At 33.9% G+C, this 19,760-nt stretch overlaps 2 protein-coding genes across 2 annotated transcripts; one reads left to right on the forward strand and one right to left on the reverse strand.

Moving 5' to 3' along the window:
- The first annotated feature begins 363 nt into the window (after positions 1-363).
- Positions 364-10,475, forward strand: LOC110710952 (putative 1-phosphatidylinositol-3-phosphate 5-kinase FAB1C). The gene is made up of 11 exons (XM_021889295.1): positions 364-2,221; positions 2,789-3,574; positions 4,186-4,339; positions 4,438-4,782; positions 5,041-5,769; positions 5,905-6,236; positions 6,397-6,523; positions 6,612-6,776; positions 7,239-8,645; positions 8,735-9,001; positions 9,783-10,475. The coding sequence occupies exons 1-11, from the start codon at positions 1,674-1,676 to the stop codon at positions 10,035-10,037; spliced, it is 5,115 nt and encodes a 1,704-aa protein (XP_021744987.1). The 5' UTR covers positions 364-1,673; the 3' UTR covers positions 10,038-10,475.
- A 3,214-nt stretch (positions 10,476-13,689) lies between these two features.
- On the reverse strand, positions 13,690-18,059 carry LOC110710945 (uncharacterized protein At1g66480-like). The gene is made up of 2 exons (XM_021889285.1): positions 17,139-18,059; positions 13,690-14,035 (listed from the first exon to the last, which is right to left on the reverse strand). Exons 1-2 carry the CDS (start codon positions 17,811-17,813, stop codon positions 13,976-13,978), a joined length of 735 nt encoding a protein of 244 aa, XP_021744977.1. The 5' UTR covers positions 17,814-18,059; the 3' UTR covers positions 13,690-13,975.
- Positions 18,060-19,760: the final 1,701 nt, after the last annotated feature.

Genomic DNA, 19,760 nt, shown 5'->3' on the forward strand with positions numbered 1-19,760 from the left:
TATGAATCTATTTAAATCTATCCAAGGTGGCGCAACACTTGGCGAAAAGTTAGAATGTACTAAAAGTTTAGCTTTATATATTAGTTATATGATATACGTAGTATATTAGATTTTATTAGTTAGGTCTGATGCTAAATTATTCTTTAATCAATCTCTCCTGGTGTGTCTTTTAGTTTGGATTTTTTTTTTCCTTTTGGTTAAAATTTGTTTAATGTAAATTTTTTAATAAGGTAAATAAAAATTGAGTAAAATGGAAATTGCCTTAATTATACTAAATCAATATAACAAGAGTTTATTTTAAAATTATATTGACATATATTGAAACTTAAACAACCGTAAATTATTACACGGGACCTAACCTAGTTACATTAAAAAGTAAGGTGTAATTGAACAAGTATACGAAGGAGGGAAGGTATAATTCAAAAAAGGAAAGAAAACGATGGATTAAAAAAATTCCGTTTGCAATAATATTTCATAGACTATAACTTTGTTTTCCTATAAAACATCATAAAAAATAAAATAATAATATTAAAAAAGTGCCATAAAATAACCCATTTAAAACATAGTAGCAGAAGAAGATTGAGAAATAAAAAATTTTCAAAAAGCGTCAACTGTAAGAAGAGAGAGGAGAGAGAAAATCAAGGGAGGAGAGAGAAAACCGCTAATGGAGGAGTGCTAACCAAGAAGAAGATACAGAAATTACTAACACTACTAAGCTCAGATAACTGGATTGAGAAAAAGAGGAGAGAGAAAACTGCCATTTTTGTGGGTTTTCGAGCTTTTTTCATCTTCATCAATGGCGGTTGCAGTATCAAGCAAAGCTAAACAAAGTAGAGGAGGAAGTTTCATTGTAATCTTCATTTTTATTCTTTAATATCTTTTTTTACTTTCCTTCTTTTCTACACTTTCCATATTTTTACTCAATCTCAATTTATTGCTCATATACAACACCACTTTTTCGATTTAATTTATTTTCTTCCTTTTTTATTTTTTTTGTTTTGGAGTTGAATTAATTAATACCCAGATCACAAATTGATCTTCTAAAAGAAGCTGTATTGATTAGTCTCATTTTTTTTTATTTTCTTTCCATATTAGTGAAGATTTTCAATATTTTTTTGCTTTTTTTTTTATATATATTTGGATGCTGCAAACTTTTCTGGGATCAAATCTGGAGGATTCTGGTATTGGTTGATGAATTGGGATTTTGGATATGATTTTAGTCATTAAAATGATATAAATCATCTGGGTTGGTGAGGATTGAACTGTTCATGTGGGAAAGATCTTTGAGTGTTGTAAATAATAGGAGTATAATCATATAATAAATTAGCTGTGATTTTCCTCCTTTTTTTCAGTATTTTATGAGCTAGGAGAAAAAGGAGTATAAATTTGTTTAATTACTTTGAAAGGAGGAAGCAGAAGGAAACTTGGGATAGATCTAATATGTGAATCCCTCTATTCCTTTCTCAGCATACCCCCACCAAATTTTTTCTTTGTGGGTTGGATTTTTTTTCATTGTCGATGTCGTTCGAGTTGTGCAATATACCTTATTGATTGATTACACTTGAGGTGAATTGGGTTTTTTTTTTGGTGTTGAATTAGGTAGAGTTTTTGCTTGGTTATTGAGATTAAGGAGGTTAGAGTTGTGTAATAAACTTGGTGGGTGATTTCATTGGATGGGAGTGCTTAATAGCAGTCCTTTACAAGATCTCATTGATAAGTTTAGGTCTTGGGCTTCTTTGGGCAAAATCACTTCCTTTTCTTGCTCTTCTGATATGGATATGGTTGAGAGCTCTTGCTGCCAGTGTGAACTGAAGTTTTCGGAGTCGTGCCTCAAGTATAGCTGTCTAGGCTGTAAAAGGTTGTTGTGTGCCTCTTGTGTTCGTGGGAGTGGTGCTCGTGTTGTTATTGCTACATTTAGTGGTAATAGAAATGGTGATCACCTGGAGAAAGTTATTAAGGCCTGCAAGTTCTGCTCTAAGCCTTCTAAGAGGCAAATTGAAAAAATCTATCCCTCCGAGTCTCCACGGGCAAGCCCGGAGCCTCTATCACCTCCTGCCGATTGTGATGATATAAGAGGCAACATAATTGCTGAGAGAACTGAAGACGATTGTGTTTCTCATACAGTTGGGTTCCAGGATCATAACATTTCTTCTCAGAATGTGAGCAGCAGCAGGATGTTGTCTTATCCATCACAAATCTCTCTTCACCATTCTCCAATACAGTAAGCCTTTTCTTTTTTTAAGAGATTACTTTGTGCCTAGAGGTTCATTTTTTTTTCTTTCTTTAGAAGTTCAGTACTGTTGTTGAGTTTACATGTGATGATTGAATTTGTTTGTCTGTGCCAAAATCATTTTGTAATAATTTTTGGCTTCTAAGTATGAATGCTCCCCCTCCCCCCAACAGTAAAAAAAAAAAAAAAAAAAAGATGATTTAGTGTGGGATGAGTAATTTGCTACACTAATAACTGTTAAAAGCTGTTTATGTTCAAAGTACATCAGAATTTGTTTGATAAAATGTAACTCAAGTATTTGGTGTAGTGAAAAAGGTTGATCTGCTACTCGAATTGGACAATATTTGGGAAATTTTTTACTCATAAATAAGAAAGAAAGGAAAACTCAGTTTAGAGGACATCAGGGTTTTATTTGAACAGGAAAGATAGCTGAAAGTCATAATTGGGCGCCAACGAACTCAGCAATTAGGTCTTAAAATTAATGAATTCTTGTATGCTATTTCTTGTGGCCTTTTGTTTGCTGTATTCCCCTGATAGATTTTTTCATGTTGGATATAGGAGTGATGAAGAACCAGAAGAGTCCGGGAGGCATTTTTTCAGCTCAACAAGTGAATATTGCCATGACAGTTCAGACATAGACACTAGTAGTCTTAGTTTTAGGAATGAGTGTTATAGTTACAGGTCAGCAGATTCGAGTCCCTTAGATAGCCCCTCTAGGTTCAATATTAATACACCTAGGGCTGGGTGCCCTGTACAGCAAACAGTAGGTGGAAGCCCTAAACCTCAGCATGATTGTCCCTCTAGTGTGGCCGTTTTAAAAAGGCTTGACAGAGGGACTGGCAATCTTGCAAATGTTGATGGCAGATTTGATGAAGTCACCATCCTTGTCAAAGAAAATGAAGAGCTTCCTAAACCTTTGGATTTTGAAAATATTGGTCATATTTGGCATCCTCCACTTCCTGAAGATGATAATGATGAGGCAGAAAGAAATTATTTTGAATATGACGACGATGACGATGATGTTGGAGTATCTGGTGGTGTCTTCTCTTCTACTGTCAGCCTTCCTGATTTATGTCCTGCAAAAGAAAGCCACAATGAGGAGCAGGGGAAACCCTTAAGGTCTGCAATTCAAAGTCATTTCAGAGCTCTTGTATCACAGTTATTACAGGATGAAGGCGTTGCAATTGGAAAGGAAATGGGCAGTCAAGATTGGTTGGAAATTGTTAGTAATTTAGCATGGCAAGCTGCTAATTTTGTCAAGCCAGATACTAGCAAGGGAGGCAGTATGGATCCTGGAGACTATGTGAAGATTAAGTGTATTGCATCTGGAAGCCCAAGTGAAAGGTATGTTTCAAAATTGTTTATTGTTGTCAGGGCAAATTGAAAGTTCTTATTTGGTATTGAACTGCTATTATGTGAAGAATAACTCAGATTTCAAGATCAAGGTTACCAAAATTACAAATCAAATAGCTATAACTTACATAAAATGCAAATTTTTAACTGTTATGTCATGCACAAACATGCAAGATGCAACATTATACACATAGTTAAATTGTATTATTCTTAGTTTTAAATTATCAAAATGAGGTAAAACTAATGGACGAAAAATCAATACATACGCTGGACTCTTAGAAGTTGCTTAATAGAGACGGATGAGAAGATAGTACTTAAAGCTGAACTGCTGGTATATTACTTTTTTGCTAAAGGTGCATAGATTTTTATTACTAAATTGTCAATTTTAGGGTTGATGCTTGATGGAATGAGAATAAAATGATCATATTTCTGATCTTAATTGATCATATCACCTGTGTGATTTTAATAGTAATTCAAATCGGTTAGTTGATTTTGGATTTGTATAAACATCATAGATCCTACGACCTTCATATCCTTTGTCGTATCCCATTGTTTTTCTGCTGTTGTTCTTATATTTGATTTTTGGATTTTGTTTTCCTCAGCACCCTGATAAAGGGTATAGCATGTACAAAGAACATTAAACATAAGAGAATGACTTCTCAATACAAAACCCCAAGGTTATTGCTCCTAGGTGGATCACTAGAGTACCAAAGAGCTCAAAATCAGCTGGCATCATTCAATACATTGCTGGAAGAGGTATTTAATTATTTTTTTTTTTATTCTTATTTGTATGCGTTTGATCCAATATGGTTTTTCAAAATGTCATAGTTATTTCTACTTTTTGATCTGAGCAGGAGATGAACCATCTGAAGGTGATTGTCTCAAAGATAGAGGCCCATCGGCCAAATGTCTTACTTGTTGAGAAAAGTGTGTCATCTTATGCACAAGAATATCTACTTGAAAAGGAGATTTCTTTGGTTTTGAATGTTAAAAGGACTCTATTGGAGCGAATAGCAAGGTGCACAGGGGCTTTGATAACTCCCTCTGTTGATAAAATTTCAGTGGCTCGACTTGGTCACTGTGAGCTTTTCCGGTTGGAGAGAGTTTCTGAAACACTTGAGATTGCTAAACAATTCAATAAGAGGCCGTCTAAAACCTTGATGTTTTTTGAAGGTTGCCCTAGACGGTTAGGTTGTACGGTAATATTTTTCTCTTCTCTGCTTTATTTTTTGCTCTTGAAATTTGAAAATTGCAGGGCGCCTTGAGTGGGCCTGTATCTTTCTTTTCATGTGGAAAGTTATATATGGATTCATGTCAAAATAGTTTTTCTAGACAAAACTATCTATCTTTGATTATAGAAATTCAGTGGCATGCATAATCCAGTACAAAAATTGGTGACAGAAAAAAAAAATGATTTTGATTGGGTGTCGTATATTCTGATTTTCTTGTTCATACAGATCTTGCTGAAGGGTTTATGCCGGGAGGAGCTGAAGAGAATCAAACACGTGGTTCAATACTCAGTTTTTGCAGCCTACCATTTGTCCTTGGAAACTTCTTTTCTTGCTGATGAGGGTGCTCATTTACCTAAAATGGCACTTAAACAATCTTATTCTGAACAAACAAAGATAGTTGCTAATAATGCAACATCGACTCTCCCTTGCTCTGATGCAGTTGCTCCTTCAAAGCAGTCAAGTGATGTGGTAGCTTCCTCTGGAAGATTTGTAGATAAGATGGAGAGCAGTCAACAAGAAGTATCACTTGAGCTTCTTAGTTCTTTGTCAGGTCTCCCTGTTGATGCTACTACCGATAAGAAGCTGCCCCACATGCTTACGGATGGCTCATTGCCTAATGCAACTGTTGAATCTACATCCCCTGCATGTGATGACTACATACTTGGATTCAGTGACTCAAGTAGCAGTGTAATTGATCCTGTGCAGTCTAAATTGCACGAGAAAGTGTTTCCAGACGAAGTTAAGCCCAAAGAGATGGATAATATTGATGAAAATGAAGTTTCTGGTGACCATATTACATCAACCGAGAGTCATCAGAGTATACTGGTGTCCTTTTCTAGTCGTTGTGTAGCTAAGGCAACTATTTGTGAACGTTCTCGACTCTTGCGGATCAGATTTTATGGTTCATTTGATAAGCCACTTGGGAGATATCTCCGTGATGACCTTTTTGATCAGGTATTTTGTTTTACTTTTCTTTTATGCATCACTGTAGGTTGTTATGCCAGTCTACTTAAATTTGTGCTACAGTTATTTTGTTATCAACCCTGCTTTCCAGATTTAGAAGTTGACAAATTTGATTTACCTGTACAGACATCATTGTGTCGATCTTGTAAAGAACCTGTTGAAGCACATGTGCAATGCTATACTCACAAGCAGGGTGTTTTATCTATAAATGTTCGGCGACTAGACAAAGAAAAACTTCCTGGAGAGCGCGATGGAAAAATATGGATGTGGCATCGGTGCCTTAGATGTGCACAGGTTGATAATGTTCCACCAGCAACCCGCAGAGTAATATTGTCTGAGGCTGCCTGGGGCCTTTCCTTTGGGAAGTTCTTAGAGCTCAGTTTCTCAAACCATGCAACTGCTAACCGTGTCGCTAGCTGTGGCCATTCTCTTCAAAGAGATTGTCTCCGTTTCTATGGGTACTGCTTTTATCATGATTGTATCCCCCCTCCCTGCCCTTTATAATTTTGGTTGGTGCTTTGTTTTTTGGCAGGGATGATTGAAACAAGTAGAGCCAGTCTTTCGTTTGTTCCTTAATTTTTTTTTCTTATTTACTTGCTAATTTATGTTTGTTCGTAGGTTTGGAAGCATGGTTGTATTCTTTCACTACTCACCAATTGATATCCTCACTGTCCATCTGCCCCCTTCAGTACTTGAGTTTAATGGCCAAAGTAAGCAAGATTGGATGAAAAGAGAAGTGGAAGATGTAAGTTTTAGATTCTTTCTAGCTCTGTGATTGCCTCTACATTATAAATAGCTTCATCTTCTGTTTCTCTTGCCTTGATTAATTACAGCTGAAGAGTAAAATGGAAACCTTCTATGCTGAGGTGAGTGATGTACTCCATGTCATGGAGCAAAAGAGTACATTTTCCAGGGGCGCTTCAATGGATTCAGTTGACTTGCATAAGCACATTCTAGAGTTCAAAGACATCCTAGATAAAGAAAGAAATCACTACCAAGTGAGTATGTAGAATATCAGTTAGTTTTCAATTTCATATTCCTTATTTAAACCCTGCATTTCTGTACTTCTAGAACCTATGAGAGATGAATCTTATGGGTTTGTTTCTTAGTGTTGTAATCCTTCCTTCTATCAGTCTTTCATATTGAAGTGATTGAACTGTCACTGATAGACTTTGAGTTATGTTTCGTAGTTCTATCATGCTAATGTCTAAGAAAATCTTTTTGAATGTACATGTATTCATTAATTTCTGTCCATTAATTTCCTAGAGAAAAACCTGTCTAGTTTCTAAGCTTGGTTTGTTTTATTACTGATTCAAAGGGAAGGTGTCAGAAAGCAATTGACATGCAAGTTTGGATGAAACATTATGAATGTATTTTGTAACCCTGATTCTTGTTCATTGCCAAATTAGTAGGCTTGATTTAGTTAGTGGATGATTAATGCTATAATTTGTTAATTACAGGATTTACTTCAACTGGCTATGGATGACAATCTACAGTTGGTTGAGAGATCATTTGACGTTTTGGAGCTAAATCAACTGCGTAGGTCTCTTTTAGTTGGTTCTCATACATGGGTCCGTCGGTTTTATTCTCTGGATTCTCTCCTCAATTCTGGAAGTTATAAGCTGGAGGGTTCAGGGGATATTGGGTCTCTTGCTGAGCTGAAAGAGTTGAAGAATGACCTAGTTAAGGATTCCAAGTTTCTTATTGATCGAGCGGAAGATGAAGGGCACACCGAATCCCACTTTCTTGAGTATCTCAGTTCAGATACTTTACAACATTCACAACAGGAGGAATCATATGTGGACGGAGATATAACATTTAGTGATAAATCTTCAGAGACTCTGCATTCTCCTGCATCTAATTTGTCAGATAAAATAGACTCTGCATGGACTGGCACAGATGTAGACGTAACTGAAGCTGCTTCTGTAAGTCAAGTAATCCAAGCTGATAACCTGCCTCTTAAAAGATTGATGGGTCCAGCAAGGGTGTGTTCTTTTGACTCTGCTATGAGATTAGAAGAAAAGTTACTCCGAAGGTTGCATTCTGCATCACAACTCTCTGCTGTCAGGTCCTTCCATGCTTCTGGAGACTACAGAAATATGATTAAAGAGCCCACTCCAAGTGTTATGAGAACCTTTTCACAAGTTATACCGCACGAGGCTCAATTTATGCCTTCCTTTATCTCTGCATCTCATATGTTTGAAGGTCCTCGTTTACTGCATCCACAAACAGGCCAAAGCGATTTGGTTATTGCTGTCTATGATGATGAACCTACCAGCGTAATATCATATGCCCTTTGTTCGACAGAGTATGATAATTGGATCTGTGATAAGTCGAGCCAAAAGATAGCTAGCTGGAGTGGCAAAGATCTCCAGAGAGAGGATTCTGCAGTTTCCACTTTTTTATCCTGGCAGTCTATTGGCTCACTGGAATTAGATTACATCAACTATGGAAGTTACTGCTCTGAAGACTCTTTATCAAGGACTAATTCATCGGTGAATGATCAGAAGCGATCTCCTCACCTGCAGATTACTTTTGATGATGATTCTTCAGCTGCTGTTGGGAAAGTAAAATTTTCTGTTACTTGTTACTTTGCAAAGCAGTTTGACATGCTTCAAGAAAAATGTTGTCCCAACAAATTGGACTTTGTGCGCTCTTTGAGCCGTTGTAGAAGATGGAGTGCACAAGGGGGAAAGAGTAATGTGTACTTTGCGAAGTCCATGGATGAGAGGTTCATAATTAAGCAAGTGACAAAGACAGAGTTGGAATCTTTCCAGGAGTTTGCAGCGGAGTATTTCAAATATTTGAATGATTCTCTAGACTCTGGAAGTCCAACTTGTCTTGCCAAAGTGCTTGGAATTTTTCAGGTTGGGCATCTTTTTTCTTTTGTACCTTAGCTGTGTAATGAAGTTGTGAGGGAAGTGAAACTCCTGATCTCTTGTGCTTTTTATGACAGGTTACTGTTAAGCATCTGAAGGGCGGGCGTGAAACAAAAATGGATCTGATGGTGATGGAGAATCTCTTTTACAAGAGAAATATATCCAAGATTTATGATCTCAAGGGCTCTTCTCGGTCTCGTTATAATTCTGATACAACAGGAGCTAACAAAGTGCTTTTAGATATGAACCTCCTTGAGACATTGAGAACAAATCCCATTTTTCTTGGAAGCAAGGCAAAAAGAAGATTAGAAAGAGCTGTCTGGAATGATACATCGTTTCTGGCCGTAAGTTGCTTCTGCCTTCGTTATATTCGTAGTATTATCTAATGTGGTTCAAGGTCAGTATATTACCAGGCCTTCACTTTATCGTACCAATTCTTAACAGACTTTTCACATCGGACTAGTTGCAATGAAGGTGCATAATTTTAGACCTCACTAGATTGCCATTGGCAGGATCCACATGAGCTGCTGCTGAACATATCATTTTTATTAGTTACTGCTATAATATTAAGATATTGTTAGCCCAATGAGTATCAAGTTCTCTTTAGTTGATTTGACTTAATTAGTTTATAAAATATGATATTGAGTGACACCTCTTAAATTGCTGTTAGTTAGTAGGAATATTGCTGATTAATGCATAGGAATGATCCAGTTTTATCTTAGTCAACTCTAAAACCGTTATACCTATTAGGCTATTATGATCCCTAGTTCAAGAATTTAGCAAATTTTAAGTCGAGTATGTATTTGGTCCTGGCAAACTAAAGACTTTTCTGTTGGTTGATAAATAGTAGGACATTAACATTTTAGCAATACATCTTTCATTCTGCTTGAAGTGGAGGAATGCAAAGTGCATAATGGAAATTGGCGGTTACAATTTAATTGTTGTGTCACCTTCAGGGCTCAGGATTGAAATAAAATTCGTTTTTGAAACACGAATCACTTTTTCCCTTCCTAGGTGACCATTTGCCCTGCTCCCTCCCCTCTCCCCATGAAAACAGAGAAATATGAGACATGCTCACATGGCAGAAGTGTCAAAGGCTGACACCTTCTTCTTGTTTATTTGCAGTCTGTTGACGTTATGGACTACTCGCTGCTAGTGGGTGTGGATGAGGAGCGAAAAGAGCTAGTACTTGGTATAATTGATTTTATGCGACAGTATACATGGGACAAGCATCTCGAAACTTGGGTAAAGGCTTCTGGTATCCTCGGCGGTTTAAAAAACGCCTCACCAACCATCATCTCCCCAAAACAGTACAAGAGAAGATTTCGGAAAGCAATGACAACTTACTTCCTCACCGTACCCGATCAATGGTCATCTTGAGTTCATTTTCCCCTTTTTTTTTTCCCACTTCCAAATGTGATTCTTTTTGGTTCACAAATCAGCTGTTTAAGTTAAGAACAAGGCAGGTGATTCTTGTGATACCATGATGTTCATTCCTCCTTGATTCGAGCTCTAGAGGCCATTTTTTCCTTTTATTTTTTCTTTTCTTTTACATTTTTCTTATTTTCTTTTTAAAAAAATTGAACGGGCACAAATGTAGCCCAACAGAAAAAGTGTTAGATACATTGAGCGAAAGAAAGCATGTGCAAAGTTATGATAAATGAAGGTAGGTTCACATGAATGGGTTCCATTTATCTAGGAATAAAGTGTATGATGTAGGGAATGACAGAGCGTTCTCTCTTTCACTTTGTAACGTTACAAAGTTAGACCCGATTCCTTTGGATCTTACAACGTGGGAGCGTCGTGCCTTTCAAAACTTATGTGCTGTTTTTTTTAATGTCATCTTTTCCTTTCTTTGACAATGAGCCAAGAAGAAGCTACTAGATCAATGACCAAAGTTAATTAGCAACGAGCCAACTATTACGGTGAGATATCATTGAGAACTAAAGAAGAATACATAGAAGAAAAGGATGAAATTAATCTTAGGCTTATTAGCCTTAATATACATGAACATGGTTACTTATTGTGTTTAAACTATATTATGCTAATTTACTCTTGAGATTTTTGTATCAAATAAATTAGAGGCAAATGACCAAAAACTTATACTTCCTTTGTCTATTTTAAGTGCTTCGGGTTGACTAGGCACGTATGGTCACACAACTTTGTTAGAGCTTGAGTATTTTTATTCCTCAGAATGGTGATAAGTTTGGTTTAAAATATAATTGAATTGGATTGAAACATAAAGGAACAAACCTTAAGCAAGCAAGGATTCAGTTTGTGACAAGAACCAGAAATGGTTGACGTTATTTGACATAGTGTTATGTTGACCATGGTGTAGGATTGATATGACATAAAGTTGACTATCTGTTCTCATTGACTGAATTAGCTGAACTGAATTGAGTTGAGCTGAACTGAACTGAGCTGAATATTTTATAAGAGAAGGAAATTAGGAGCTGAACTGAATTGAACTGAAAATAAACGTATGAGACTAGACCCTAAGTTGTGAGTGAGACAAAATTGACCGTATATGATTTGATATCTATTATAAAACATATGGTATGCAAATCAAATTGAAATTAAGTAGTCAAATCGAGGTGTCTTTGACAAGCAGAAGATATGAAGGCCATTCTTCAAATATTGTAAGCCCCTTTTTGTTATTACTCGAACGAAAGTTGCATGGTGATGAATTTGAATTGAGCTTGAGTGGAACAAGACTACATTCGAATTGAATCTTTTGGAAGAGTATTGGAGAGTCCATTGGGATTGACAAGGATGTCAAAGACTCAAAGATTAAGAAAATAAGAAGTTTGAATTTGTGATTACAAGCAAGTGACAATGGCGTGGGATTAATGTGGTTGGCTCTCAATTTAGGTTAGCTGCCCACAAATTAGTTAAAGAGATAAAGAGAATATGAAAATTGACAATTAGTATAGTTATTATTGTTTGATTGTTTTATTGCTTGTAACTTGTTCTAAGGGAGATTGTGTCTATTTTCTTTGAAAATGAAACCCTTCAATTCTAAAAGAAAATTCGAAGAATCCTCTCTAAGATTTGCCTAGAACAAATAATGGAAGACCTCATAACACAATATTATACAATTAATGGGGTCAAAACTCAAGATAAGGCTACATACATATCTTTTTTGAATCGACCATTTGAATTCCTTGAATTTGAATGAAATCGATTGTGCATGCCTTTTAGTGGTTTTATAAGAATCGTAATGTAATTAGGTTCAAGATTTTTAATAGAAGGACACTCAAGAGCCGAATTAATCCCCCAAGTTGTACAAATTTGCTATTGACTTTTGAAATTTCAATTTTCTTATTGCCTTTGTTTGAACTTTATTTTTGATCTTGATTTCACTTTGCAATTGATTTTAATTTTTTGACTTTCACTTGAAATTGAATTTTGTTTAAAGTTAGTCTTGATTTGAAACTTACAATTATATTAACCATCTTTCTATTTGCACGTCTTTCATGCAATGTATATTATTCCATCCTAATATTTAGCAGATGTGGTTGAAGAAATAAGGATTAATATATTAGAGAAGCCCAAAATGGCTAGCAAGTGGAAATGATTTTGCAGAAAGGTCAAAGGGCATTAATTGATGAACATGTCGAGAAAGGTGTATTTCATTGTTCTATCCAAAGTTTGAAAAAGTGCTTCTAAGGCACGCCTAGGCGCAAGGCGATCAGGGGTGAGCGCTTAATTAGGTCTGGGCGAGGCGTTTTGGGTTATGCGCACAAAAAGCGTCCGAGGCATACTTGAGGCGCACTTGAAGCACACATGAGGCAAACATCAGCCAAATTTTTAAAAAATTCCCATATATAGCGCCTCACTTCAAAGAGGCGCCTTAGGCGAACCTAGGCGCAACAAAACCCTTCTCGCTTCAGTGTGCCTTGAACTTTTTAGTACATTGGTTCTTTCTAATAAGCATTTTTTTTTTGTCAAAGTGACTATTTGTTTTTAGTCAAGTTTATTAGAATTAAATTGAGGTCAAACGGTGTTTACATTGTCATCACCGAATTATATTGATGCACAAATAATATAAGGACATAACTAAAAACTACTTGTATTATTGATTTAGAAATAACTTCGATTTTATTGAAATACAAATCTAAAATCAAGACTCAATATAATAATGTAAAAAGGAGGGGCTCTCTAATTAACTTGACCTAATTAATAAGATTAGAAGATGCTAATAATGTTTGATAAACCCATATCAGGGCTAGGTTCCTAATCAATTGGATCCCATGAGTTATGTTGAAATACTTTGTCCATGATCAAATCTTGCAATATGCTTTATTAGGTCCTATCAATATGCTTTATTAGATTTTTAAAACATTATGAGCTAGACTTGACTGACTAAAAATGTGACATGGACTCGTACTAGAATTGGACCTAATGAGTGTTTGTGATGTGGACTTGAAGTTGAGTGTGACGGAACTTGGACTTAGGTAAGTTTAGACATCTAAAAATTGTAAAAAGTTGACACGAGCCATGGGTTGAAACGATTATGATTAAACGGTTGAGTAATGAATTGACACAGTTCGAGTTAAGCAAGTCACAAATTGTAAATGATTTGGGTATAGTGTGCCACGAGATGAAATGGTGTAGGTTACATGGTATTTTTTTGGATTAAAACAGTTTGATCCGCTATTGGTAAGAATGTAATCATTTCGGTTTGGAATCTGTTCAAGTTGTAATGCATAATTTCTTTCAATATCAAGTGCAATATATTGAATAAAATCGGTTTGGTTTTGATTATTGATTCCCAATTGGTAGGTTCTAATCGATTTAGATCCTATTGGATCAGTAGTTTCACAATTTAGGTAAGAAATTGATTTAGCTAAATGAATGCAAGTGATGTGTCCTTTTGGGCCTATGTACAATATACCACTTTTTTTTTTGAAAAAAAAAAAAGTGGTACATTGTACATGTACCACTTCCTTGAGTAACAAGAATGATTGCAATAAATAGAGTAAACCAATACAATATTACATTACGAAATTTATCAATAGGCTTTTCTAGGGACATCCAACTTTCATAGTTAAAACCAGTATTTGTAAAATATCTCAGCAAAAAGAAATTATGTTCGTACAATATACAAGTGGGTGTACATAAACATCATTTTTATATGCTGGATACGAGGTAATAAACTAATTTTTTTTTTCTTTTTCTTAGCTTTTACTTTTTTGATTGGAAAAAAAAATGGCATAGAAAAACTACATCTAATTCTGAGCTATATCATATGGTGAAATTTTAACTTTAGCTATTTTTTTTTTCCTTGAACTGCTTCATTTATTCTCCATACTTTATCATGATGCAACGGCTAGTCTTATCTCGCCTTCACGAATGGGCATGAAGCCTACTCGTTTCTGTCACAAAATAGTGAAATATTAATCGTTAGCAAGTGATGGTAACAAAATGTTAGGTCTTGTATGAATATGCAGTGATCCAAATCTAATAAAACCTCATATAAAGTGTAATAAAAATCAAAGTAATTTGTATATGTAATACCCAAATTCAAAATATGTCAACTGAAACAAAGAAAGTATATATAATTCGCGTAGTAGCTATTGTTTAATCTAGAGAATTGTGGCTCAAGTTTTATTTATTTGTACAAGGGGTTGTTTGGCAATTAGTAGTTAGCTGATGGTTGTTGGGTTGTTTGCTTAGTTTTTTTTTACTAGCTGGAAGAATTAGTTGTATGGATGGACTTTTTAAATTAGTTGGTTAAGCCGGTTGTTTATAAAAGTGTTTGGTAATTCAAAATTAATTGTGGTTGTTAGTTGTTTATTAGTGATAGAGTAGACCAACAAGTTAAAAGCTAGTAGAAAAAGCTACTCTTATTAGATTTTGACTTTTGCCAAAATAGTCAGTTTAAAAGCCAACAAAAAAAGCCAACTACAAAACATAATTTTTTGTTGTTTGACCAAACTAAAAAGCCAAAAGCTAAACAAAAAGTCAATCGCTAAACACCCCTAATTCTAACAAAATCCTCATTAGAATTGTCATTTACTGATATGGGCCCCTAATATAATTAATTGTTTTAATAATTCAGAATTTGTCAAATGCCCTGAAATTAGTACTCCTACGGTACTGCCTAGTTTACACATTAGAAGCAAGTTGTTGGTGGACAAACAAATTCTATGTTGAATTTTCAAATATGGAGTTGTTTGCAACAATTAGAATTTAGCTCTATTATTTTTGGACCATCTTATGTTTTTCCGGAAGTTTGCATATAATACATACAACATTGGAGCCACTTTACTCAAATTGTACTTTTATATTGTTTAATTAGCACTGCTCAACTATTTTTTAATTAACTTTTCATTATTATAATAACATCTCCAAGTTTTAGGAAGAACTTTTATAAGGAGTAATAATTAACGGCAAAGATTAAAAATATAACTTATGTATAGTGTGAACTCATCCGGTCAGTCGGTCACCCCTATAACATTATGAAAGGTCACTGTAATCTCTATCTACGTAAGTGTAAGTTTAATTCATACTTATTTCGAGCATACTAAATTATATCATATGTACTGTTTTTTGACGAAAAAAAAGGTATGTACTTCGTATATGTTATACTTTGATTGATCCTTTTAGCTTGATTGAATATATAGGGACAAAAAATAAAGTGTATGCCGTATATTTCTAATTATATTTTTATATTATAAAACAAAAATAAACATTGTATTAACATCCTGATTTTCATTTTAATCTTGATATAAAACCATTTGATTGATGGAGAGAGATACCAAATTTTGATTTATTACTATATAATATATCCATTGGCATACTTACATATATTAAATAGTTCATTGTTAAGTAAGTGTCAAAATATAGTATCAACACATATATAATGATACTCATATTAGCCATTTATCTTAATACTCTATTTGAGTTAGTTCAACTGTTATTGTACGAGATATGATAAATGTTAAATAATATGACAAGACATATATTAATTTTACGATCTACTCTATAATATTTTGTAAACGGTACCTCTTACAAGATATTGAAAAATTATTTCTTACTAATGAAAATTGCTAGGACCATAATCAATGTTCGAGTCATTATGCTCATCTAAACTTAATTTATTAGACCTTCTTATATTTTTATGACTAAATCTGATTAACCATCTCATATATTAAACCTTCTTTTGAAGCAAGGTTTGTTGTTGACAACGTAATTATGAACAAATTTAAACATTATATTTGTGATAAAAAATTAAAAAGTCAATGATTTTATGGAGAATTGAATAATCATAACAAATATGAAATGAATTCACTTATAATATGTTTGTTCATTAGATAGACTGGTGGAATCTTAGGTGTAGTTTGGGTGCAAAACCGTTGTTAATAGTAGATTTTGTTTTTCTCCACTTGCAATTCTTTTTTTTTTTTTTTTGAAAATATATAATTTTAAAATACATAAAGAATATTGTAATGCACTTGCACACTTACGTATGAGTAGGGTAAGTGTGACATGCGGGTGACACCTGATAAGTACGAAATTCCACATCTTCGGGAAATTATACTCGATCTTTTCTGCCTATTCTACTTCATCCATTTTATTGATTTTAAACATTACGGAGTATTTACTTATTAATGTTAGAAATTGTTAAATTATGAATTGACAAACATGAAAATGATATATTTTCTCTAGAATACGAAGGACATATTACGTAGCTGGGATGGACTATTATTGTGTAGTATGTAGTGTATTAGATAGATTAAGGAGTAATTCAAGAATCGTATAAACTAAAATCGAAGTAGAACAATTTTGGAAAACTTTTGTATACACCCGGTTTTCAGTAATTTACTGTACATCGGGCACACTTTTTGTCAGATTTAGTGTCACTTTTGTCAAATTTAGTGTCACTTTTGTCAAATTTATCAATAAAGCATAAATAACTCTTATATATGTCACGTTAACTTTTGTGCGTTTTAGTGTAACTTTTGCACATTTTATTGTCACTTTATCACGGATGTTCAGTAATTCATTTTATTTAAAAGTTTGTGAACAATTTTTTAGACATGACCCCTAAAAGTGGGGCAATTTTTAAGGAAAGGGATGAATAGGGTAGTCGTATAAGACAATTTATAATGCTTAATTAATTAAAATGAAAAAATATTAACATGTTTCGTCCTATAATGTTTTTTTGGTTTTCTTTTTAAGGTAGTAAAGTGTTCCAAAAATGATCTTTTTATTTCTAATTTTTTCCTTTCTAAAGTCATCCTTATTTCCTAAAATCCCTATCAAAATTTAATTACCAATTTGTCCTTATTTTCTCGTAATTTTTAACATTCCGAAATAATTATTGATCACAGTACGCATGTGGAACTCTTTGATTCATGGGAACAACTTTTATGAAAAAATTTATAACTGAATACAATCATTCATGTTTCTTTATCTCCCGTAAAAATTTTAAAACACAAAAAATAATATAGGACGAAGTGAGTATCATTTTACCTTGTAACCTCCTTGACTACTACGAGCCATCGGTTGGCCCAAATTACCATCAACAACATCTTTGCCCTTCCAATTGCTAGCCACACCATTTCCAACGTTATTTACGCTACTACTCTTTGTCTCATTTTGACCCGTTTTCCCCAAACACAAGGCCATAATCTTCTCAGCTACCGCGTCTTGGTCCGCGTTTTCGCTCATCAACCTCTCCACTTCCGCCTTGGGAAGCTTCATCCTCACCCTCAAACCCGAGTTCACACCTCCCTCACCACCCTCCTGTACCCCATCATGGGACCCGCTGTCAACCATAATTCTAGTAGCGGGTCCCATGATGGAGAGGTCTGATACAGACCGCCTCGAAAGCATCAAGCTTTCGAGGCGGTCTTTAGCGGACATATTGATCCCAGACCGGACCCTCCTAGGAACCCGGTGCTGGTGGTCATGTGGAAACTTGGGTAACTCTACTAAGAAGTAAAGCTTCTTAGGCTCGAGATTATGAAACGGATCAAGTGGCTTTGCCCGTATACCATAATGTTTAACCGCATCCGAATCCAACACCACATGACCGGGATAATCCTTAACCACCTCCTTAGCTTGTATCGGTGTCTTAAACTTCATTGTTTCACCATTTATTTTCATAATTTTCGCGGTTTTCTTACCTCCTAAAGAATTTCCCATATCGAAATATCAACAAAATATTAGCAACAATATTATTTTTTTTGAAAAAAAAGGTGGGAAAAGTAAGCTAAGTTGGAGAAGTGGGTGTTGGATTAGAAGTTTGTGAGAATAGCAATTGTAACTAATGTTAAGGCATGATTATAAGGGTGGGTGTTGGAAAAAGACCCGTGTTTAAGGAGCACGGTAGAAAGAGTCATAAGGTCAAATTATGGATACTAAAAAAAGTTTGAAAATCTTGCCAATGTTAGGAAAAAGGTTGACGAATTAATTAAACTAATGTTTGATTCTATCTACATTAAAGTTTTGTTATAGCACTATTTTTACAACCGTGTGAACGATAATATATTTAGTTTGACAATTTTTGAAACTTTTTTGGTTGAATAATTTCTCGTGCAAATGGTTTAAATTAAACTTTTCAAACATACTGTTTTTCGGATTGGGGTTCATGTAAAGACATATATGTCGGACGTACACGTAGGTTTCATGTTAGTAAACAACATCAATTACAGAGTAATTCTGGTGTTTGGGTCAAACCGGGTTTGGTGTGGTTTGGCTGGGTCGGGTCTAAAAATTTAAATTATTCTAAATTATAATTGTGTTCACATTTTTTCTTTTTTTTTTTTTTTTTTTTTTTGGTGTCTGTCCAAGTCGGATTGGTGAGTTAATTTTTGACATCTATCCCATATTATTATGTATCCTTTTTGTAAATAATTTCATGTAGAGTTTATTTTATTCACCTAATTTTTATATGGAAAATGTTATACATAGCTCTTAGGGCTACATATAAGCATTAGATTTACACTTGAAAATCGTAATAAGTTAAGAAATCATAAAAATATAAACACTAATTACACTGATTTACGCGTGTTTTTGTCATGTATTCCTAATTTTATACAATTTTCAAGAGTGTATTTAATGCTTATATATAGCCCTTAGGGCTACATATAACATTACCCTTTATATATCTTAACTTATCAAAAAATTGTTAAAACTGAATTTAGTACTCCGTAATACACTAGTACTTTGATCTTAGATACTTTTTGTTAACTTTATTAAAATCTTAACATATGAATAATAAACTTATAAATGAACCATTATATAAACTAATCTAAATAAATTGTTCTTGAAATAATTGGTTAGGTGAATAAGTTATCGCTGAAAAATTATACTTAATTTTTGTGTATATGAATTTATCAAAAACTTACAAGAGTTAATTTATTAGTACATTAACATATTCTTGTTGGATACCTCTTATTAACCCTATTTTTTCCGTACAACTTTATTTTTCTTTACCTTATCATATACAGTATGAACTTATACTCCGTAATTAACAATTATATAAGCTAATCTAAATTATTATTTTTTTCCTGAAATTAGTTATGATGGTGAATAAGTTATGGCAAAAATTATTACTCCGTAGGATAACGTATGTCACTACATAAACGTCCTTTTTTCCTCAATGTTTTTTTTTTATTATTTTTTTTTATTTTTTTTAATTATATTATTTTATTACAAGAATTATTGTGTTTTTCCTCAAATTTTATTACTCTTTTTAGCTCCTTAACATGTTCCGATGTTCGCATGACACTATGACACTAGTACTCTTGTAATTTTACATGATTAAAAACATATATCTAGCTATGGTACAAAGATAATTTTAATGATTATGGAGTAACATTCTATATTTCATTGTCTTAATCAGTTATTAAATTAAGATTACTAATAAAGTGATATAGTCGTAAGTTCATAACTGCATGATGTGTCGTTGTACTCTTTTTCTTCAATATTATATTATAATGAGATATACGATCCTTTATAATAATAAATGTTAGTTATCTACTAAATCGAATTAATCAAGTCATTGATATAATGATAATAGCATAGAAAATTATGATTGATGTTAAGTTCTTAACAAAATGATATTAATGCAGTATATGATACTTCGTA

The sequence above is a fragment of the Chenopodium quinoa genome, unplaced genomic scaffold, assembly GCF_001683475.1.
Source record: "Chenopodium quinoa cultivar QQ74 unplaced genomic scaffold, ASM168347v1, whole genome shotgun sequence".
NCBI classification, from domain to species: Eukaryota; Viridiplantae; Streptophyta; class Magnoliopsida; order Caryophyllales; family Amaranthaceae; genus Chenopodium; species Chenopodium quinoa.

Coding starts and splice junctions, on each gene's coding strand:
- LOC110710952 (XM_021889295.1), top strand. CDS start 1,674: ATGGGAGTGCTTAATAGCAGTCCTTTACAAGATCTCATTGATAAGTTT. Junction 6,237..6,396: donor GATTGTCTCCGTTTCTATGG/GTACTGCTTTTA, acceptor GTTTGTTCGTAG/GTTTGGAAGCATGGTTGTAT. Junction 6,524..6,611: donor TGAAAAGAGAAGTGGAAGAT/GTAAGTTTTAGA, acceptor GATTAATTACAG/CTGAAGAGTAAAATGGAAAC.
- LOC110710945 (XM_021889285.1), bottom strand. CDS start 17,813: ATGGGAAATTCTTTAGGAGGTAAGAAAACCGCGAAAATTATGAAAATA. Junction 14,036..17,138: donor GTAGTCAAGGAGGTTACAAG/GTAAAATGATAC, acceptor ATTTTGTGACAG/AAACGAGTAGGCTTCATGCC.